Source organism: Chenopodium album, chromosome 16 (assembly GCF_948465745.1).
Source record: "Chenopodium album chromosome 16, dcCheAlbu1.1, whole genome shotgun sequence".
In the NCBI taxonomy this organism is placed as follows: Eukaryota; Viridiplantae; Streptophyta; class Magnoliopsida; order Caryophyllales; family Amaranthaceae; genus Chenopodium; species Chenopodium album.
Genome location: NC_137849.1, coordinates 47733529 through 47758693, shown reverse-complemented (window position 1 = coordinate 47758693; position 25165 = coordinate 47733529). Strand labels below are relative to the sequence as shown.

The following is a 25165-nucleotide window of genomic DNA, read 5'->3' as shown; positions in this document are numbered from 1 at the left end:
GATTCAGTTTCAAGTTTTTTATTTTTTTCAATATACAGAGGCTGCTGATTTATTTCCACATCTTAGACCAGCATCAGAAACAGTCCGGACTCTAGATGTCCTCATTTAATTATTTACTCAATTTAAAGTGTTCAAGGCTTGTGTAGTAGGCAAGTATCTAAGGATTGGCACAAGTAATTTGGTGTGAATTGGAGTTTGAAGACTGAGTAGCATTACACTGATAGAATCATTTTACATCTCAACACATTCTGATAGTTCTACTAAGAGCTTCTTTGATCATCCCTTCTGATGCAAATGCTGCCTTCTGAAACTGAAATTAAGATAAAAAAAATAAAATAAAATAAAAAATAAAAAATTCAGCATTCATGAAATTACCGACCTTATTTCAGGATATGTCTAGAGTGATGATTATAAATGAAAAGATATCCATCAATAGATTTGCTAAGATTCAGTGGTGGACTCAAACCTTGGATTTAAGGAACACGGAGAGAATACCATTAAGAGTTGATGATTGAACTGAGTGAGTCTCCAAGTTAAGATTGCTTAGTACTTCCATAATACGAATTAATAAGCATTCCCTCCATGGGCATTTCATTGTGATTAGAACCTCAAGCTCTTCTATGCTTACCTCTATGTCAATGTCTAATGGCTGCAGAATTTCTGTTTGAATAGCCTTATTTGAATTTGGGTCAATTTCATTGATCTCAGAAGCCATACTCTTGTTATAAATGTCATATGCCTGTTGATTCTGCTCTAGCATATCTAAGTCTTTTGCTGTTCCTGTTCCTTCCAAATCTATGCTAGTTTCTAGCTCTTCAACTCCAGCCAAGTATTTTGTCGCATCAGTTAGAATAAATGCTTCATCCATCTGAAATGTCATCAGTGCTGGGATCAATCTGCTGACAAGTAAACATAATTGCAAATTTTTATGTTTTTCCTAAAACTAACTCTTCCTTTTTACTCTTTCCAATTCACCACACTTGCAGTCTTTGTTTCGTGAAAAATCCTTAACTATGGTCTTTCATTTGACAACCTATTACATTCTGTTTTGCGTCTACCACCTTATGTTACTATTCTATTAATAAGTGATGAGATGGTCCTTTGTTAAACATGGCTCATTCTTGTAAAATTGAAATAAAGGGGCATTTTGTCATTCATTGTGTTATATAATAGGAAAATGGGGACTGTATGTAGGCTGTTAACAAAATGTAACCAATATATGGTTAGTTGAAAAACTGAAGATTAGGAATGGTCCAAAGGATGCTAAGTGGAAGATGCTTTATGAATAAATAGATAAACTAAAATAGATAAACTAAACCAATTCATAGCTATTTATTTGGTTAAAAGTGTTCCTGCTAGTTCTGATGTTTGTTGACGAAGTAGTGAAATAAAGATACAAATAGAGATGAAGTACCTCAGTGATGGAAGGAATCATTGACTCTTGTACCATATACAGTGGATTGTCTTTCTTTTCCTCCAATTCGGAGAGCAGTAAATTAGCTGTGGTTTCCTGTAAAGCAAAATCCAGCTTATATACATCATAAGTCTGTGGACTCATAGGATAGTCTTGCATTTCATCTTCCTTTACACTGCCTGAGTTACTCCTATTAGTTTTTATCAAAGGTACTCTGAATAAGACCTTTTTCAGAATATTCTGTGATTCTTGCATTCTGAAATTATCGGCTGTTAATTCTTTCTTCCATGGCATGAAGGTGGATGTGCAGCTGTAGAAAGATTCCTCTGCATGGTGGCTGGAGTCATTTGAGCAATCACCTGGAGAACCTATGAATTCTTCTAGGACACTTTGATATAATCCATTTTCAATATCTTCGTCAAACTTTATTTGTTCGGCAGAGTTATGAAGGCTTGAGAAAGGTAATATATCCACCATCTCATCCTCATTCTCGTTAATGTTAGCAATTACATGGTCCTTGTCAGAATCTTCCTTTTGTGAAACTGATGAAGCTTTGGGGGAGCAATCAGGCTCTATAGGTTGTACTAAGGCAGTTTTTATGTGTTGAATGAGACTTATGTCCTCTAATACCTTGAATGAAAAGCAATAATGAAGAAATCATTTCAAAATGTATTATTATGGCGACAAAGTATAATATGTGAACTTAGGTGATTAGTGGCTCTGTATTATGAGTATAGCGCTTACCAAATCTGTTACACCTAGCTCTATCACACCCCCCTTGTGTGGAAAACAAACTACTGTCTGCAAGCAAATAACAGAAGCAAGGCATTCAGTCATTCAAGTTATTCTTAGGCTAATGCTAAAGGGCCTAAATTTTTAACCACTTGACACTTTTTGCTGCATAGTGTTGGAAATATAGAAGCATGTCGATTGAAACTTAAATATTCAATGATTTACCATAGTTGTAATGAATAGTATCTGGTGGTATAATTTGTATTTGCTTGTTTCTCAGCTTTGAATGTGTTACTACTGCTAATACTCATGCCACATAGGATGAGTTTGTTATAGATTCTTTAGTTTGTTATTTGCTGATGTAAGCAGGTTGTTACAAAGTTTGTTATGCCCTTCTGTAAGAAACTTCTAGCAGCAGTATATATTCTGCTCTAGCTTCCTTTTTCCTCATTCATTGAATCCAATACAATCTTCTCTTCTTCTCTCTAAATTCTCTCTATCTTCTTTAGCTTGAATAATCGCAGAATTCAATATGCTATCAGAGCGACTGTTCTTCAGTCATCAATTGAATTCTGTTGGTTTTTTTATCTTCGTCTTCCGCATTTTTCTGCTTGTTCTCTGATTGAGGTATGCAATTTTATGATTGTTGCAGTTGATTTCTCTGATTTTGATCGAATTTCTGCGGCTTAGTTCTTGAGAATTTGATCATATTCTTCCAGTTTTTCTGGTATTTTTTTGGAATTTCTTCATATTTTGTTCATCTCTTTGTTTACTACTATCAATCATGCCTGAAAATTTTGTTTCACAACCTACTCAAGATCCTGCTAGTCCTTATTTCATTCATCCATAATACCAGTCAATCTCTAATTTCGGAGAAATTTTCTGGAGAAGGTTATGGTGAGTGGAAACGTAGTATGATGATTGCATTATCAGCTAAAAATAAACTAGGATTCATTGATGGAAGTCTTCCTAAGCCTAGTTCTACAGATTCAGCATTTGCTACTTGGAAGAGATGTGATGCTATCATCATCTCTTATATTCTGAGATCTCTGGATACTTCAATTGCTCGAAGTGTTTTATATTTGACAACATCTAGAGAAATCTGGAAGGATTTAGAGGAGAGGTATTCACAAACCTCAGGACCTCAATTGTTCACATTGCAGCAAAAATTATCATATCTATCTCAGGGTCTTGATACTTCTATTGCTGATTTTTTCACTCAAATCAAGGCAGTTTGGGATCAGATCAGTGAGATGAATCCTATTCCTGTTTGTTCATGCAGTAATTGCACTTGTGCTCTAACTCAGAAATTCTTGAAACAACAGCAGGAGGAGAGACTTGTTCAGTTGTTAATGAAGTTGAATCACAAGTTCTCTAATACTAGATCGAATATTTTGATGATGCAACCACTGCCATCTATTTCTCTTGCTTACAGGCTTTTAATTCAGGAAGAAAAACAGCAGGAAATGAGTTTGTTAGCTGAGGAAGCAAATAAGACTATGGCATTTGCTGCAGATTATAAGAAGCCTCAAGCATTTCCAAGACCTCAATACCAATCTGCAAGCAATAACACTCATAAATTTGTTGTATATAATAGGAAACCTTTGTTATGTGATTACTGCAAATTTCCTGGTCATACAGTGGATAAGTGCTTCAAAATTCATGGATATCCACCAAATCATCCTAATAAGTTCAAAGGCAAGAGAGTAGCTGCAGTTGTTCAAGGTTATGATGAAGTACAGGGCACTGAGGATGTTCAGATCACTCACATTTCTCAGGAACATTACAGCAATTTTCTGAAATATATGCAGTCTCAGAATGCAAGATCTGGAGGTTCACTTGCTCAGCCTGAGTCATCTGCAGGAGCCTATGTTGCAGGTACTTGTCTAATCACATGTTCCAATTCTAACTGGATAATTGATAGTGGAGCTACAGATCATATCTGCTCTAATATTGCTTTATTCAGTGAACTTAGAAATTTTGACAAGCATCCTAATACTATTACTATTGCTGATGGAAAAAGAGTAGTAGTTAATCATATAGGCACAGTTAAGTTTGATAATGGTATACAACTTAATAATGTGCTTCATGTGCCTGGTTTTAAGTTCAACTTGATTTCTACACATAAATTGTGTAAGGATCTGAACTGTGAAATCACTTTCACTCATGATAAGTGTTTAATTCAGGATCCAACTTCGAATCAATCCTTGGTTCTTGGTAATCTGAGTTCTGGTCTGTATGCTGTTGATGATGCTGGACAACACAAGTCACAGGACATTCTATCTGATGATAGTTTTTCTTTAATAAGCAGTTCAGAAGAAGCTAAATTGTGGCATCTTAGGCTAGGGCACATGCCTTTTGATAAGTTGCATTTAGTGAATAAGAAATTTGGTTATATTGTTGGATGTGATACAGTTTGTCAGGTTTGTCATAAAGCCAAACAAACTAGATTACCTTTTCATTCTAGTACTTCAAGGAGTAAGAAATGCTTTGAGTTGTTACATGTGGGTACTTGGGGACCATATAGGGTCAAAACTCATGATGGTTATAGCTATTTTCTTACTGTTGTGGATGATTATTCAAGGCATACATGGACTTTCTTAATGAAGAATAAAACTGAGGCTGTTTCTGTTCTAAATAATCTTGTTTCCTTGATTGAAAATCAGTTTCAGTCTAGAGTTTTAAGCATTAGAACTGATAATGCTAAAGAACTTTGCGAGGGAGATATTTTGTTTCTGTATAATGAGAAAGGTATCATTCATCAAAGAACTTGTTCTGACACACCTCAACAAAATGGGGTAGTTGAAAGAAAGCACAGACATTTACTTGAGACAGCAAGGGGTTTGTATTTTCAGGCTAGAGTTCCTGTTAGATTCTGGGGAGACTGTTTGTTATGTGCAACTCACATTATTAACAGAATGCCATTGAATAGTGTGCAATTATGTTCTCCATATGAAATGATGAATGGAGTTAAGCCTAATCTGGAGCATTTGAAAGTGTTTGGCTGCTTGTGTTTTGTCTCTACTTTGAAAAATGACAGGGCAAAGTTTGATCCAAGAGCTTCACCCTGTATTTTTCTGGCTTATAGAGTGTTGAATCTTGAAACAAACAAGATTATTGTCTCTAGGGACATCATTTTCTATGAAAAACACCTTCCTTATCATTTTGACCCAACCTTTTCCTTGCTTAAATTACCTATTTTCCTACCTGTAACCACATCACTTGATCTATCCTCATATTATGAGATCCCTGAACCTTTTATTTTTCCCATAGACAATCAAAATTCTCAGCCTAATTCACAACCACAAAATCAAACACCACAAAATCAATCCAGTCTAGTTACTTGTCCTGTTCCCAGTCCAGTTCCAAATTCTGTTCCTATTTCTGCATCACATGATCTTTCTCAGTCAAATTCTACACCTATAACCCAACCTGATACTCAAGTTCCCATTAGACATTCTTCCAGACCTACCAAATGGCCCAAACACTTTGATAATTTTGTGTGTATAGCAGATTCTGTGATTGAGCACTGGTGTAATATTGTGAAGTTTGAAGTGATTCCATCAGATACCAGGGCTTTGATTAATACCATGTCTCAAATTAGTGAACCAGTGAGCTATTTTGAGGCTTCTCAACATCCAGAATGGGTGGCTGCTATGCAGAAGGAGATAGATGCTTTGACAGCAAACAATACATGGGAATTGGTTCCTTTACCCAAAGGCAAGAAACCAATAGGTTGCAAATGGGTTTTTAAGGTCAAGTTAAAAGCTGATGGAACTGTTGAAAGACTGAAAGCTAGGTTGGTGGCAAAGGGCTTCACTCAGAAGTATGGCATTGACTATTTGGAGACTTTTTCACCTGTGGTTAAAATGGCTACTATAAGGTGCATTTTGGCTATTGCTGCAAGTAAAGGCTGGAAATTGCATCAACTTGACATAAACAATGCTTTCTTACATGGTGAGTTATGTGAAGAGGTGTATATGAAGTTGCCTGAAGGGATGCAGAATTCTGAGAACTTAGTTTGCAGACTAAAAAGGTCTTTATATGGACTAAAACAGGCATCTAGGCAATGGTTTGCCAAATTGACTGAAGAATTGGTGAGTATGGGCTATGTTCAGTCAAAGAATGATTATTCTTTGTTCTTAAAAAGGTCTGCAAGTTCTTTTGTCATGGCTGCTGTATATGTTGATGACATAATTGTCACTGGTTCTGATGAAAAGGAAATAGAGTTCTTTAAAGCTCATCTGCATTCAAAGTTCAGTATCAAGGATTTAGGGTTGTTGAATTTCTTTCTTGGCATTGAGATTAGTCACTTGCCTGCTGGTATTCTTATGACACAAAAGAAATTCACTAAAGAACTCTTACAAGGCTGTCATATGGAACTGTCGGCTGCTCATTCTCCACTCCCTACCTATTTGAAGTTACAGTGTGATGTTGGTGATTACTATTCAGATCCTGAGTTATATAGAAGTCTGGTGGGCAAACTCAATTTCTTATCTCACACAAGGCCTGATATAGCTTTTTCAGTCCAGACTCTCAGCCAATTTTTGCAGCAACCTAGGCTACCACATGTTACAGCTCTGCACCATGTGCTGAGATACATTGCTCATACTATTGGTCAAGGAATTCTGCTGAAAGCCACAGATAAGCTGACATTACAGGCATATTCTGATTCTGATTGGGGAGCCTGTCCTAATACTAGGAAATCTGTTACAGGCTATATTCTTTTGCTGGGTAGTTCTCCTGTTTCTTGGAAATCAAAGAAACAAACTACTACTTCTACAAGCTCCAGTGAAGCAGAATACAGAGCAATGGCAGCTACAGCATCTGAAGTTGCTTGGATGGTAAGATTGTTACAGGAACTTGGAGTGAACAATTTGCAACCAGTTACTCTGAGGTGTAATAATCAGAGTGCTATTCATATTGGGAAGAACCCTGTCTTCCATGAAAGGACTAAGCACATTGAGATCGATTGTCATTTCACAAGAGAAAAGGTCTTGGAAGGGTTATTAGAGCTCACCTATGTTCCTAGTGGAGAGTAGTTAGTAGATATTCTGACTAAGGCTCTGCCTGTTCATCAGCATTCGAAGCTCAAATCCAAGCTTGTAATGTCTGCCTCTGACATCCATTCCAGCTTGAGGGGGGCTGTTACTACTGCTAATACTCATGCCACGTAGGATGAGTTTGTTATAGATTCTTTAGTTTGTTATTTGCTGATGTAAGCAGGTTGTTACAAAGTTTGTTATGCCCTTCTGTAAGAAACTTCTAGCAGCAGTATATATTCTGCTCTAGCTTCCTTTTTCCTCATTCATTGAATCCAATACAATCTTCTCTTCTTCTCTCTAAATTCTCTCTATCTTCTTTAGCTTGAATAATCGCAGAATTCAATAGAATGAAAATTGATTTCTGTACACAGCTCTCAGAGAATGGCATGGACAACTAATCACTGCTGATCTTGAGGTATGGAATTCCATATCTTATCTTCTCCGATAAATTTTTTGTTTGCATTTAAGTCTTAATATTTTTAGATTTGATGCAGAATTGCTTTAGGTGTGATTGAGCTATGCTGCTAATGACTGAACTACACAATGTGGGGTAAAATTGTTTCTGACCCTCGAATATGAAGGTGCAGTTTCCTGGTAAAGTTACAGATTAGTACTGCATTATTTTTCTCTGGTCAAAATTCAAGTGTGCTGATATTTGGTAATATGCAAGAGATTACACACTCAAACTTGTGAATGGTGCATATTGTGAGGCTGATGTCAACTATATAACGTAGGAGCTACATATTTTTGCATCTAGTTTGAACTATAGTGTCATATCATATTTGAGTATCAAGTACAGTACTAGAATAATCCACAAGAACAAAAAGACTGAAGCTTATTATGATAGGAGATAGGAGAATTGATCATACCTGGATAGATGCGCTCTTTACGAACCCAGATTTGTTGTGGAAGGAGAAAGACCAAAAGGAAATGAGTAAAAGAAATTAGCAAGTAGTTTGGTATAATTTTTTTCTTAATTATAATATATGCGTATGAAACAGATTCTAAATGCCCCCAATTCTAACCTTTGCCAGTAAAGAGCGAGAAAACAGTTTGCTATCAGCAGATTGAGTGTCATATAGCCAGATATGTTGCCCGGTTGCCAATGCTCTTCCTGGCAAACTGGCCAATTGTTTGAAATATAACAGTTGTGAGTTTAATTAATATACTATATGTAGAGAGAATTATTACACACTTAAGGTTGATTCGTTTATTAGAGTTGTTTTATCCTGGAGTAACATCTATCAACAGGCTCGTTGTCTATTATACACCAAAGCCCCTAGGAATATGCTTGTGGAGTGCACTGGTGTACCGTCCTTTAGGTACTACCATACTAGGTACACCTTGTTGTCATAGGAGTTTCCGAACAAAACTATATGGTTCAGGCAGTCAGACTTTGGGTAATAATTGACATGGATTAGATTTTTAGAATTGGAATGAGGGGGAAGGTGTTTTCTGATTCGGTTACATACTGTATCATAGTACAAGTCAGAACCAACTACTTAAGGCTGAGATAGAAATAATGACTAGCAAGATTGAGGGGATTGTTATATACTTTAGCAAGGTAAAATTTATAACATTCAAGACAAACAAGATGGAGAAGATTGGTCCTGTACCTTTGGTCAACTTTAAAAGTGAAGGACATGGAAACCAAGTAATACCACTCTAGATCAGAGAGGTCCTCCAGAGATAGTGCCAGTGAGAGTTTCTTAGTTCCTTGCTCGGATTCTCCCTCTAAAAGAGCCTCATAAAGCTTTCTCAATTGCTCACTTCTCTCTAAACCTAGTTTGTGGTTGTCAACATCCTTGTTGTGAACTGATTTTCTCGTTTTAATGTGTCCATTGTAGTAGCCTTCACCCCATTCCAGTACCCTGCAAAGATTATTTTTAATTCCACGCAGCAATTGTTGAGATAAATCAAGTTTATCAAGAAAGTGTATAGGGCTGAGATAAATCTAAAGGACTAATATGTATAAAATCTTTTACTCCCTCGTCCCTCCACGGCTGACGGCTCCACCCTACTAGTACATGGGTGGACTTATCATCTCTGCTAACGCGATAATAAACTGTTAGTGTATGTTCATCCATTGAACAATCTGGTTTTGAAATAACAGTAGTTTCTTATATTCCACTTCTTCAATTGTTTTTCATCTCAAATATTTATTCTGCACATCTTATCTCCCTAACCAAACTTCCAAGCCCTTTTTCTTTTATCATTTTTATTTATTTCAGGGGGTCTTTGCATCAGAGTATCAGACAACTAATAAGCCTGCTTAAACTTATTAAGAGTTATTTTCTTGTCTCCGATCGAATAATAGTGAAGCAAAGTTTTGTTGTTGCTAACTCAATAGATAGGTTGCTTTCCTATAGGTTAGGTTAGTTATTTGGTAGAAGTCAAATGTATACCAGTTCTAGCTAGTATACCTTTTCCTCTATCCCACAGCTAAGTTATACACAAAGTATTATACAGAGAATAAGGACAGGAAAAAAAGAAAAAATATGAGTAGATGGGTAGATTTGATGTCTCTTTTTTGTTAAGTAGAGAGGAAAAAACTTACTAAAAATGGTTTTTGATACTTAAATATGGGACATGCACACATACGTTTCACAGCATAGTAGAATATAAAGTTTTGTCACGCACAATTTCACAATGCAACAAGCTGATCAAACTTTTTATTTACTGTGATAGGCCTTTTATGGAACAAGCTGACGAACAACCCAACGATTTATCTAGCTAGGTGATCCGAGTTTTAGTTGTTCAACTGAAATTCTGTCCTAAGGATTAGAGTGTGATCATTATATATCGGACTACTTGGTGTCGCTGCTCACCAGCACAGCACAGCCCTGATAATAAGGCCTGTGAAACACATCATAACGAGGTAATGAACAAAACAAAGGGGGGTTAGGAGATGTACCCTTGCTCTGCAGTTGACAAGGACCAGAAGACTGCATAGCTCCATTGTGAGCTTCTAACTGCAAGAGCTAGCTGCTGTTTTGTCAAAATTTCTGTCTGTATTTCTTGATCTTCAATGATCATCTTCGTATATTTTATGGCCTTGTATATATCTGCAAAGAGAGAAGTAGTAGCTGCAAATTCAGGTGATAAAAAACTAAGTTAAAAGTTTGAATGAGTACGTGGGAATACTCAAGAGGGTTTTTGAAGAGTAGCATGCATGTATTTATAGAAATTAACTTAGCTTTTGTGAAGAAATTAACTTTTTCCATATTTCATATGTTGCAGGAAAAAAAATAGTTGTATAGTTGAAATGAGTTATGTTGTTTATTTGGATGGTTAAGAAGCTGACTTTTTAAAGTCAAAGGAGCTAGACACCATGTGAACACTGATAAGTATCAAGAGATCGATACGACTTTCATTCATACTCTGCTTATGTTGTTTGCCTTTGCTCCTTATGTGTGTGATTGACTTTATGAAATGTACTCCATAGTTAGAAATGTACATTTTATTCAAAGAAACACGGTGTGACATGGCTAGGTCCGATCCCCATTGGGATAACGAAGGGAAAAGGATTTGCTCGATCCGAGGACGCAAGAATGTATGGTATGGTATGGTATGGTATGGTATGGATGGATAAAGAACTCGTCTTGGGTGTGTGTGTGTTGAAGTTGGGAATAGGAAGTTATCCCAAAAATATCATACGTAGTACGTCTTTTGTAAACTCGTCTTGGGTGTTTGTTGAGACTTGAGAAATAAAGTGTAGTAGTATTTTGTAAATTACTATATATATATATATATATATATATATATATATATATATATATATATATATATATATATATATATATATATATATATATATATATATATATATATATATATATATATATATATATATATATATATATATATATCCAACCCATGTACATGATGGCCATCAACTTGCCATATAAGGGATTGTTGATTTATTTTATAAATTTTAAATTATCATTCTCAAATCATTTTCCATTCTCTAATCCTCCAATTCTCATTCTACCTATTAAGGCCCTGTTTATTTCACTTTAAAAAAGAAATATAATTGAAAATAAAAATAAGTCCAGTTCAATAAAAATAAGTGATCTTAAAAAATAAGTTCAGCTCAATAAAAATAAATTCGGTTTAATAAAAATAAGTAATCTTAAAAAATAAGTTCAGTTTAATAAAAATAAGTTTAGTTCAATAAAAATAAGTAATGTTAAAAAATAAGTTCAGTTCAATAAAAATAAGTAATCTTAAAAAAGAAATATAACTAAAAATCAGAAAAATAAGAAACTTTTGACATTTGCTACCAATGAAAGCACCTTGCTTTACATTTACTACCCGTTGATTTTTATTTATTTTTATTTTTTTTTACTACCACCCAAATCCCGAAATTTTAGATATCACTGCCTTTTGCCTTATGTCATTACTATTTCCGTTAGTGGGGCCCAACCACCTCATTGCCATCTTCCAGCCACCACTCCATCTTCAACCACCCTTATTGCCACCATCCAACCTCCATTTCCCTATCAACATCGGCGTCGGCGACCCCACACATCCCCTTCCCCATCAACGCTGCCCCCAAAATCACATCAACCCACACCAACATACACTGTCCAACGCTGGCCCCCAAATTACACCAACATACACCGTCCAACCCACACCAGCAGCCGCTGCACATGCCTCCTCCATCGCGATCCCTCCTCTTGACCCGAACTCTTGGCGTCTCCTCGACATCACCAGCCATAACCCACCCAAAATCCGTTTAGGGTGTTGTTAACGAAACCACCACCCCGACACCACCCATTCCCCTTTTCCCCCAACCGGAAATGGCCTTTCCCCTTCCCCCAACCTAAATCGACCCCCCTCCCCTTCTCCCACCCAAGAACCGCTACTAATACCCCAAACTCCACGCTGCCTGAAACCACCTTAAACGGGTTCTAGGGTTTCGTTTGCACCCGTTTAGGGTGGTTTCGGGCAGCGTGGAGTTTGGGAAATGGTGGAGGTGGGGTTCATCGGCGTCGGGGGAGCGTTTGGGCGTTGGCACGGACGACGGAAGCCGGCACAGGGAGGGGGGAGGGTGGCTGACAGGGATGGAGAGGTGGCTGTGATTTTTTTTTTTAAAAAAAAGTTTTTTTTAATAAATTTAATTATTAGTATAAATTTGGGATTTGGGTGGTAGTAAGATAGAATAAATAATTAAATCGGTAGTAAATGTGAAACAAGGTGCTTTTGCTGGTAGCAAATGCCAAATTTTCCTATAAATAATTGCAGTTCAGTAAAAATAATTTCAGTTTAGTAAAAATAATTTCAGTTTAGTAAAAATAGTTTCAATTTAACAAAATAAGACAAAGTGAATGGGGTCTAAATATTATATGCACCATTGAGACAATATATTCTTCCCATTTTTAGCTACTCTCCTTTCTATCTTCATGCCTACAAATTTATGTACATTTTATTTTTTAGGATTTTTTTGACTTTTACCACCAAAAAAAATCAAAAAAAATGTTTTTTACCACCAAAACTTCTAAAACTTTTATTTTACCACCAAATAAAAAATTAAAAGTTGTTTTTTACCACCTGTCGTCAAAAACCTAACGGAATTTTTTAAATTCTTCGATTTTCGTGTCAAACACATGCTCTTAAGGGGTTTTGGGGGGCACTTTGGCCCTATGGGCCCAATTTGAGGTCAGAATTGAAAAAAAACGATCGAAAATGCCTCGTTTTACGTGTTTAAAAAAACCTCGATTTGCGTGAACACGCAAAACGAGGCATTTCCGATCATTTTTTGTCAATTTTGACCTCAAATTGGACCCATATGGCCAAAGTGCCCCCCTAAACCTATGAAAAACATATTTTGCGCACGAAATTCGAAGGAAATTTTTTTAAGCCGTTAGATTTAACGGTTTTCTTGACGTTTGGTGGTAAAAAACAATTTTTAGAAATTTTTTTGGTGGTAAAATAAAAGTTTTAGAAGTTTTGGTGGTAAAAAACAATTTTTTGATTTTTTTTGGTGGTAAAAGTCAAAATTTCCTATTTTTTATCTTTGTATAAATTACAAAAAGTTAATATTAGGAAAAGATGGGTTGTTTATGTCATTTCATCGGGTTAGTATGAGACAGTAAATTAGCTCCGTTAACTACCATATATCCGGAAAAAAATTGCGAGATTGATGAAGTTTTCAATTTTGTAACAATGGAGTTCATGAAAATCAATAGGGGAGGGAAACTTGCAAGCAAATTGATATTCATGTTTTATATGTTATTTTATCCCTTGTCCCACGGTCATTTATATGTATATTTGAGCTCTAGGAGCTACTTTTAGTACTAATGTGTGGTTTCAAGTGTTTTGAAGAGTTTTCATTTGTTTTGTAGGAATTTCCCGGATTTGTTGGTGATTCCTATGGTTTCACGACCACTACGAGATATTGGAGCTTATAACACATTCATGGCCGTTGATAGTAGCCCAAGACCGATCATATCGGTGACTAAGGGCTTGGTTCTTGGAATTGGTCTGAACTATGGACCAATGAGTATTAGGATTGGGTCTCGTATGAGTTAAAGCCCAAAGAAGAGAAAGCCACGGCCAAGAAAGACCGGGCCCGATCGGGCGAGTGCCCAGATTATGAAGACGGAGCAAAAAGGCGGGCCCGATCGGGCGCGTGTTTCTGGAAAGCGTTTAGGCGTCGATTAATTTGTTTAAGCTTAGGATTTTCTGGTTTTGGTTTTAAGTACGCTCTTGTTAAGCGAGTTGATTATCTTTTCTCTCTCTATCTTTTCTCTCTCTTTCCTCTTAATTAAACTCTTAGAATTATCTCTCTCTTGTTTCTCTCTCGACACTCTTGATTTATGCAATTTCATACTTCCTTATTTTGGTACTATCTCTTCTCTCTTTTATCACTTATTTTCTTTGCTTTAATCTTAATCATGTCTTCTTTAATTGCTTTGTTTAGTTTAGATTTAATTATGTGTGAGTAGTTTAATTCTAGGGTTTTGGGGATCCATAATTAATATGAAGGGATAATTTGTTATTGTTGATTATTGATATTGCATGATAATTTCTTAATGAATTGTTTTAATTCTTTACAATTAGATGATGAATCGAGCAGATGTGATTTGATTGTAAAAGTATAGCAATATTGAATTGATGAATCGAGCAGATGTTAATTTGATATTAAAGGCTATTTTCAATAGGAACTTAGATCTAGTAAATTGCGAGAGCCTGTTAGATCTATGTTGATTAATAAATTGCGAGACCATGTTAATCATGTTATATGTGCAATGTTAATTATTGATTTTTATGTTTTATGCCGGAATACTAATTATTGGTGAACCTATGACCCTAGGCCTTTTATTATTGATTTCTCCCTATTCTTAATCTCCTTAGTATAATTATTTTCACAACAATATTTTGGTTACTTAATAATTTAGATTATATTAATAATTTAGGAATAGAAAGACTTGTTTCCCTGTGGATTCGACCCAACTTCCCTATCTATATTAGTTAGAGGACTTAGGTTTTACTTTTGATTAGGTGATACGACTTTATCCTATCACAAATGAGACACTTACCAACACCTTTGGGGTTAACAACACCTTTAATTTTTATATTTTTCTTAGGGTTTGTGAAATTTGGCGGCTAATGGAGTGTAGGGTCAGGGTTAATTACGGAGATGATATTTGTTGTGTTAAGCTAATTCCACCATTTTTGCATTGAATTGAGGAAGGAGGGTGAAGAAAGAGGATGAAGAGACAATAGGGACGGAAAATTAAGGCAGACAATAAAGCTTTTTGTGAGTCAGCAAAAAAATAATAAAAAATTAATCACTTCACACACAGTAGCAAAAAGGCATTTGAGATACAAAAGATGTATCAAAGCTCCTTACCCAGTTGCATTTTGCTTTAAGACTTATGTGTTATTTTAAGCCTTTATAGATATTGTGCTTACCTTGTTTTAAAGCATTCCCATCAAACCAAGAGAACCTCAAAAAGACGCCCTGCTTCGTCAGTTTCGCTTATGCCCGCTTCAAAATATCGGTCGTCACAAGTCCCGACCTCGCACCTGTTGTAGACGCGTGACTTATTGATACACTTGGTCCGTGTTGTTGTGTGCTCACGTACCATTTTTGTTCTAGGCTTTCGCTCTTGTCGCCAAAAGACACGAGCGCATCGCACACTTCGGTATCAAAACACTCAGACCGTGACAGTTGATATTGAGATACTAGGGCTTCCTCTTTGCCTGCAAATTTATGTACATATATTTTTAATTTTGTATAAAGTACAAAAAAGTTAATTTATAAGAGATAATAATATATTAATGTGAGAATTTATTATATCGTTTAATTATACGAATATCACATTTCTATAACTTTTGCGTGGATGGAAATTTTTTTAAAGCGTGTAAAATCAAATGGGGCAAAAAAATAGAGAAAGAAGTCTCCAAAAAAATGTAAATATAATATAATTAAAAAAAACACGTACCATCATCGTTCTCTAATTCTCCATTATATAGTCTTATTAGTCCAAGCCAAAAACATACATATACTTCCTTAGCTTTCATTTCTATTCAAACTCCTTTTACTCAATAGCATTGCACAAAATTATCAATGTTTGTTTTCTCTTTAAGGAATTTCTTCAACTTCATGATGAAATCCTTGATAGCACAAATCCAAATATTTTGTATTTACTGGAGAAATTAGTGATGGATTTAAAAAAATCCATCAATGAAATTAAGTTTGTATGTTTACGATTTTTTTTTTGTAAAATTAGTTCCACTTTTTCTCACTTTCGCAAATAACTCCCATTAACTCAACTTTGTGTAGGAGATGCACATGGAGTCGAGTGAGTAGAGCACTTCGATAGAGGTATGTATTCGATCGGTTTGAGATGGGTATGTGTAGTGTCGATTGTCGAACACTTGAGGGGAAATGAAAAGTAATGTAGATATTTGCATTTCTATGTAGGAGATGCACGACTTACTTCAAGAGCTTCTGCGATTTCGTAGGAGGTTGCTGGTGATGAGAAGGTAATGGTTTGGTTTGTATTTCGTTCATAATCGTTCTGGATAAGTTGGTGGACATTGGAAATATGTTTGTGTATGACAGGTCAAATTTAAAGATTATGCATGTTACCTTAGAACTACAGATATTTTAATAACCTTGTTATAAATGAATTTTTGGTATAGTACAATGGATGAGTGTACTAGGGTACATTGCAATCTATTTTATCTGTTGCGGTGATTTTAAAGAAAGTTGGAAATAAACAAGTATTTCAGTTTCTTAATGTCTTCTTTTCTCAATATGTTGGTACAGGTAAATTGCGAAAAGCTATTGCAGATTATTAATGTCAGATATATTGGACTCACCATGTGTCCAAGTCACCTAATTTTTTTTGTCCAAAAAAAAAAGGACGGTCCATGCTTCCATCACCATTCTCTATTAGAGTTTCTTTTTAAAACAATTAAAATTTTTGATAAATAAGAGTAAAAGTTTAAATTTAATGTTGAATCCTCAAACCCAATAGAGTCCAATCCAATATAAACCTATATACTTATAGTCGATACATAACTTTCATTTCTAGTCTAATCTCCTTTTACTCAAATGACGCCAGAAAAAAAATCACCATATATATTTTCTCTTTCAGAATTTTCTTAAAATTTCACAATCGATATTAGTAATAATACGTGCAAAAACAATACAAAGTTTAAGTTCGTGCAATGCATATATATTATTGTTAAAATAAAATTAGTTAATAAAACATTATATATTATTGCATATTTGCATGAAACAAATTATATGAAAATTATTAAATTAACAAAGTACATGAAATTAGATGTATATTATATCAGTTAACACATATAATTATATAATTATGTGTATTAAAAATTAATCAAAATTTTTGTATTATCTTTCTCATATTAAATAATTTTATGTTAAATAAATAATATTTTTTAAAACTTAAAATATCATAATATTATAATATTAATTAAAATTAAAACAAAGTGAGACAGTTTTACTCTAACACTAATACGTGATTATAAAAAGTAAAGCATCCAAATTGAAATAAAAATTCCAGTTTAAAAAAAAATCCAACAACTTACACTCATTGAGATACTATAGTTTAAATGATTATAAAAAAACCTAAATATATTAATTATGTTTCATGAATAGATAGAAATCAATGACAATGTAAACATCAAAATGGGTAAACCGTAAGTTTGATTTTATATTCTTGATTGTTTTAAAAATTAATTTTTATCTCCTAATAAGTCAAGATATTGATCCTAATCACCAGTTTCAACTTTCAAGATGAATTTGACCATACTTGGTACACCATCATGGGAGATGAGTTGCTTAGAAGATTGCAACAACTCTACAAATTTATTCCACTAGTGATTGTCTTTTCAAAAAGAGGTCAGTTAGGTTGGTTCCTAAAAGAAATGGAATTCTGTTACAATTTAACTAATAGGGTATCAGTTGACTCAACCTTATTATTTCCAATAAAGGGCAAGATCGTAATAGTGGTAAAGGCTTTACTTGATTCTTCGACTCCGTATATTCACATGATGTTATTTTTTTATGTCAAACTTCATGTTATTTTTGTAGCATTCATTTAATACACTTCTGCCATTTTCGTCTCGTTTGTCAATTTTTATAGTGCTGGTGTAATACTATTTCAATCTTATTTGTTCAAGCTATAAAATAGTGCACAATCAAATTAAGGAGGCCACTATATCAGACATATACTTTAGATGCAAACATTATAATTGATTTCACACCTTCTTTATGTATAAAAATGGCAGAAACAAGAATAAATTATAATGCACCAAGGAAATGACACAAGTTGGAAGAATAACTTCATGATGATATGGTCCTCAAAGATATAAGCCACCAAAGGTAACAAATATCTTAACCTACATCACTTAAAATAGCTCAATTGACTTTTTACTTGTGAGTGTGCAAGCCTACAAGACTTGAATCTTTTGCAAAATTAGGAAATGTTGTCAACAACTACTATTTAAATGATCACTTTTGAAAATAACTACCTTTTAAAAAAAATTAAAAAAAACTAACTACAAAAACACAAAAACTTTAGTAACACTACCACTTTTCCGACAAGAATCTCCGGTTGAGGGAGCTTACTTTATAAATTTTCAATCAATTTTCTTAGAGAAAATAAGGGAATTCGGTAGCCGAACACTATTGTTTAGGAGTATTTTTACCCCCTTTTTATAGACAAATGAGAGGCCAACAAGTGGCCTAATTATAAGCCAACACGTGGCATCCTCCAATAAGAGCATGACATGTGGCCTAAAGAGAGATATCATAAAATAAAGGGCTCAAAGCCTATTAAGGAAACATGCCTAGCATGAAAGAAACCCTAATACACGTGTCAATCACGTATAGGGCAGCCGATCTTCCTAGGTTATGAAACCCTAGGAGCATGATCTCCCATTTCCCTATAAATACCCCATCATTTCATGATGGAAAGGAAAAAAACACACAATTCCCAAAATATGCTCTCACTTCTCTCTACTTTCTGTCTCTAAAATTCCGTTTTCCGGTCACTAACTACCGGAGATCCGTTGTTTGGCATGTGTTCAGGCCGTACGTGAAGGAATTGTGTCTTCGATAAGTGCAATTACTAGATATATCAAGGATCACTATTATGGAGATAATAAGTTCATTCTATTGGGGCGTCATCCTCTGTTGCTAGACTATGAGAGATGATCTTTGGGCTAGTCAAATAGCCCAAAGCCCTTTAGAATGGATCCTATATTGGTCACACACAAGGGTATTGGGTTAAGCAAGTTAGAGGCCCATTAATGGGCCTCATGAGCAATCAATTAGTCATAAGTATGAGTGGGCTAAGTATAGTTTGAGTGGGATTAGGAAGTGGGCTTGGATTTGGACTTGGACTATTATTTAGAGATACGATCTATAAATAATAGCCTTGCCTAGGGTTGGATATAGAAGTCACAATTGACAATACAGTGAATTGTGAATCAAGCAACCACCATCCAAAAGCCCTCATCCTCCCTCTCTCACACGCACGCCTATCTCCTCCCCTCTCACCCACGGCCGGCCACCCCTAGTGGCCACGTGGTGTTGCGCGGTGGTTCTTGCCTAGTTGATCGTTCGTCCGTCTCCGCAGAAGGTCGATAGAAGTGTTCTTTCGCGACTAACTAGCATTAGTGGAGGTCTTAATCTGTGCCCGTGGACCAAGTAGAGGAATCGCATTTGAGGTTCTTTATCTCCCCATTGTTCTTGCTCGATCATCGTGGAATCACGCTTCAAAGGTATAATTCTTACTTCTTTATGTGTTATGCATGAGATCCTTGGTTTGGTGCTATATGAATATGATTCATGTTAATTCCGCATTTAGTACCTATAATCTCCTACAGTGGTATCAGTTAGCCTCTTGCATTTACATATATTGAGTAATAATTCTTTGATAATTCACAATTTTAATTCAATTAGGAGGGAGAATAACTTAATTATGAGTCAATTGTTATTTTAAATATGATTTAACAATATAGAATCATTAAAGGTGTTTAATTTGCTCCATATTAGCCATCAATTGATCCGAATTTTGCCCCAAAATATTCGAAAAATTCGAACCCCTAAAACCCTAATTTCGAAAATTTCGAATTTTAAACCCTAATTTGTGAAATTTTGTTTTTAATTTTGATTTATTTCGATGGTAATATGTTTAAGGAATTTAATCTATTTGATTACATGTTAAAATTATGAATTTTTCATGATCAAATTATTTAATTTAAATGTTAAATTAAATTGGGGATTAATTTCATCAAGAACCCTAATTTCAAAATTGAATGTGATTTAATTTTGGGATTAATAGGACCACATAAAGTTTAATTGATTTTTACAAAATATGTTTTGTTTTAATTAATTAAAATCAAAAAAAAAAAAAACAAAAAAAAAGGGGAAAGGGAAAGAACAGCAGCAGCACCGCGGCTGGGTGGCGCTGCCACGGTGGTGCCGCTGCTGGTGGTCCAGGAGGAAAGGGGCGGGGCTGGGTCAGGCAGCAAGGAGCAGCGCAGCAGTGCACCACCCCTTGCGTGTGCTGCTGCTGCTGTTCCTGCGTCACTGCAGGGGCAGCGCACACCGTAAGGTGTGCGGCCACCGTGGCCGGCTTCGGCTGGCCACACCACGGTGGCTGACGCGGCCCTTTTATAAAAATAAAAAAAAAAATTATTATTTTATTTTGGATAAAATCAGTTTTCAAATTTTAAAAAAAAAATATTAAAGATAAGTTTAAATTTTGAAAAGATAATTAACAAATTTAAAGTTGTTATTTTTGTTAAGTTTGGATAATTATGGAGCAAAAGATTCTATAAGGATAATAATTGATTAAATAATGTGATTATCTCATAATTATTTATGGATAATAATTGATTTAAAATATGTGATTGGCAAGTAATTAGGATAGAATTCCTAAATTATTTAGGATAATCATGGAATATAAATATGATTTATATTCCATAATTTCAAATAAGATTTGATTCTATCTCATACCTAAATTAAAATATATGATACTTTATAATTGGTTATGATTAATATATGATATTATCTAATTACAGTAATTAATTAAAATATGAGATATTTATAGCCATGTTTCCTTCATTATGATCATCAGATGTTGTAGTTTAGGAAAGCATGATGAGTGATTTATTATATGGCACTTTATAATATATGATATTGTTTATTGCTATATATAGACTAGTATGGCCCATAGATTCTAAAATACGATCTGCGCATCGTGATGTATTTTTGTAATCTAAATACGGTCTGCGTACCGTTGAGTATTTTTGTAATTTATTTTATTTTATTTAAGTAGTAGATAGAATAGAATAAAATTACAGGTTGCAATTGATCCAAAAGCCAATGAAGTGAAGGCCCAATGGAGCAAGATGGATGAGATCCATGAAGATCCAAGTGGGAGCATTTTACTTTATTAGTTTTCTTAGGATTAAGGGCCCATACTATGTCATGTTTTATTGCATTAGTAGATTATGCATGTTTAGGTTTATTTATGTTGCTTGATGATGCGCTAGAGTTCACTATACAATCACAACATAATAAATCTAGATCCCAGAAATATTGATGCAGCTTTCCCAATTAAAAACCCGACGAAAACCTTGATCGTTTGTGATGGGTCGGCCTCAGCAGAGCGTCATAATATATCTTGGGGAAGTGGGGGTAGATCACGTTCTACACTTTTAATTGGTTATATTCAACAAGGTTACCTAAAGATCAGTTTAGAACCTTGAAGCTAAGAGTAATAATTAAACATGTGATGGTTAATTATTCAACCAAGAATTACAAGAGTTGTAATCAGTAAAGAGTTTACTCACCTTGAAAATGTAATGGTTGATGGCAGGGCCTCAGTCCGGTTAATTATTGCACAAATAAAGGATCTTGGAATCATTTTATTCAATAGGGATCATTTAAATATTGAATGAATGCTTTAAAGTTACCAATAAATTCTAATTACTTATGGTACTTTAAATTTATTAAACATAATTATTGAATTTTGCCTCGTTTTGTTTTTGTTTGTAGATGAATAACTTATATGACAACACAGATTTACCAATGAAACTCAATTTAAGGCTTAATCTCAGAAACTACATGCAATGGGAGGGCGAATTGAGAAATGTTCTCACAAGCTTCAAGCTTGATGCTCGCCTATATGTACCCATTGAGAACAAGTGTGCTCCTGGTCAGGACCCTGAAATGCATGCAAAATTAGTTTTGGATGCAATAAAGGTCAAGAACCTAATACTGGAATCTATTCCAAACTGTTGGTACAATAGGTTCAGACGGTATGAGGTGACCAACTTATATCAATGTCTTCGTGCTATCTGTAGGGGTGGCATGGGGGCATTGGGTAGTGGAGGTGTCAACGATCCAAATGTAAGAGAGATCGTTAACTCGATCCCTCAGATTTACTATTCCTGGGCTGACAGTTTAAGGTATGAGACTTACCGGATTCATGGTAAGATAATGGCAAAGAAACTCTTACCTGGTCAGTCAGTGAGGAACCATGTCAATGAATTGGTTGATATGATCAACCAAATGGATGTCCTCGGGAAACCGATCGATGATGATTCTGCACGTGACATTATTTTGTTCTCACTCCATGCTGGTTTTGACATTGTAAGACTTTCTCATAATGATGAGGGATCATCTGCAAATTTGATCAACATCTTACTTAACCAAGCTGAGGAGTACCTGATAAGGAGAGATTGCCAGTGCTTCTATTGTGGTGGATGGCAAGTCCATACACCAGGGTGTCCCTATTATGCACCAGTGAAAACAGAAGGTAAGGAGTTACTTGATGTTTTTGTTGTAGAAATTAATCTTACTTCATCTTCCACTTGGGTATTCGATACCGGTTGTGGTGCTCATATCGTTAATGACGTGCAGGGCTTGAAAGAAAGTAGGAGGCTAGATCCAGGGGAAGTGACACTTCGAGTAGGAAATGGAGCAAAAGTTGCTGCACTTGCTATTGGGAGTTATCATTTGAGACTACCTTCTGGATTAATTTTAGTACTTAATAACTGTTATTTCGTTCCCAGCATTACTAAAAACATTATTTCAGTTCCAGTTTTAGATACTGAAGGTTTTTCATTTGAAATAAGAGACAGACGTTGTTTTATTTCGAAAGAAAACATGTTATATGCTAATGCTAAGTTAATTAATGGTTTGTATGTTTTAGAATATACAACTCATGTCTACAACATAGATCATAAAAAGCAGAAAACAGATGGTTCAAACCCAACTTACCTATGGCATTGTAGGCTTGGAAATATTAACCAAAAGCGCGTCCAGAAATTACACAAGGATGGACTCCTTTCTTCTTTTGATTATGAATCATTTGAAAACTGTGAGTCATGCTTGCTTGGGAAAATGACTAAGTCACCCTTTACGGGTATAGGTGAAAGAGCTAGCGACCTTTTGGGACTCATACATACAGATGTGTGTGGACCAATGAGTTCAAAAGCCAGGGGTGGATATAATTACTTCATTACTTTTACTGATGATTTAAGTAGATATGGTTACATTTACTTAATGAAGCTCAAGTCGGAAGCCTTTGAAAAGTTCAAAGAATTCCAGAATGAAGTACAAAACCAGCTTGGGAAGACAATTAAGGCACTACGATCTGATCGTGGTGGCGAATATTTAACCCAAGAATTTGATGACCATCTGATTAATTGTGGAATAATTTCACAATTAACCCCTCCAGGGACACCTCAATTAAATGGAGTGTCAGAAAGGAGAAATAGGACTCTACTTGATATGGTTAGGTCCATGATGAGCTTTACCGATCTTCACATATCATTCTGGGGATATGCATTAGGAGCAGCTGCAAGAATACTAAACAGAAGGCCATCCAAAGCTGTAGAAAAGACTCCATATGAGATGTGGAATGGAAGAGCTCCAAAGTTGTCTTTTCTCAAGATTTGGGGATGTGAAGCCTATGTAAAACGTTTACAAGGCGATAAACTACACCCTAAATCAGACAAGTGTTTCTTTGTGGGCTACCCCAAAGAAACAAAAGGGTATTACTTCTACAATCGCGAAGATGACAAAGTGTTTGTTGCTCGCGATGGTGTCTTTCTAGAAAAGGAATTTCTATCTAGAAAGCCAAGTGGGAGTAAAGTGGTTCTCGAAGAAATTCGAGACGAGCAACAAATGGATGTGGATAACACCACATCAGAGGCGAGGGCGCATGAAACGATTAATCATGCGTCGGAGCAAGCTAATTCCACCAGCGAGACTCCTATCGTCCCACTTGAATCTAATTCATACGAAAATCTTCAAGGAGTTGGAGAGAAAATTTCTACTGTTGCTCCTACCCCACGTAGGTCTACCAGAATCAGAAACAAACAGTTTGTCGAGGTTCTGTTAACTGAGGATTCTGAAATCTTCTTATTGGAGAATGAGGAACCCACAACCTACAAGCAAGCTTTGGTGAGCCCCAACTCAGATAAATGGCTTGAGGCCATGAAATCCGAAATGGAGTCAATGTCTGAAAATAAAGTGTGGACCCTAGTTGACTTGCCTAATGGGGTAAAACCCATTGGTTGCAAATGGGTCTACAAGATTAAAACAGACAAGGATGGAAATGCCTACATCCATAAAGCAAGACTAGTTGCAAAAGGGTTCAGACAGATTCATGGTATTGACTATGATGAAACTTTTTCCCCAGTAGCAATGCTTAAGTCCATTCGGATTCTTCTAGCGATCGCCGCATTTTTCGATTACGAAATATGGCAGATGGATGTCAAAACCGCATTCTTGAATGGGTTCTTGAAGGAGGAAGTGTATATGACACAACCTGAGGGTTTTGAAGATCCAGAAAATCCTAGAAAGGTATGCAAGCTTGAGAAATCCATTTATGGATTGAAGCAGGCATCCAGGAGTTGGAATCTTCGTTTTGATGAAGCGATCAAAAGGTTTGATTTTGTCAAAAGTGAAGAGGAACCTTGTGTATACAAGAAGTTTAGTGGGAGCAGCATAGTCTTCTTAGTCTTGTATGTGGATGACATACTTCTCATGGGAAATGACATACCAATGCTTGAATCAGTCAAGGAATGGTTGAAGAGTTGTTTTTCCATGAAAGACTTAGGTGAAGCTGAGTACATTTTGGGAATCAAAATCCATAGAGACAGGTCTCGAAGGATGATTGGACTAAGTCAAGAGACTTATATTGATAAGGTTCTTGACAGGTTCGAGATGACAAACTCCAAGAGAGGTTTTCTCCCCATGTCCCATGGCATTACGCTCAGTAAATCTCAATGCCCGGTTATGCCAGATGAGATGAGACGTATGGCTATCATTCCTTATGCTTCTGCAATAGGATCGATAATGTATGCCATGATTTGTACAAGGCCGGATGTTGCATATGCTCTAAGCATGTGCAGCAGGTTTCAGGCAAATCCAGGTGAAGCACACTGGACAGCTGCCAAGAACATC

At 35.5% G+C, this 25165-nt stretch overlaps 1 protein-coding gene across 1 annotated transcript; it reads right to left on the bottom strand.

The window, feature by feature from the left end:
- Window positions 1-135: 135 nt before the first annotated feature.
- LOC145584460 (transcription factor MYC1-like) lies at window positions 136-11856 on the bottom strand. The gene is made up of 9 exons (XM_081641299.1): window positions 11772-11856; window positions 10106-10277; window positions 8808-9062; window positions 8217-8313; window positions 2159-2215; window positions 1889-2044; window positions 1415-1837; window positions 467-868; window positions 136-310 (listed from the first exon to the last, which is right to left on the bottom strand). Exons 1-9 carry the CDS (start codon window positions 11854-11856, stop codon window positions 239-241), a joined length of 1719 nt encoding a protein of 572 aa, XP_081497425.1. The 3' UTR covers window positions 136-238.
- Window positions 11857-25165: the final 13309 nt, after the last annotated feature.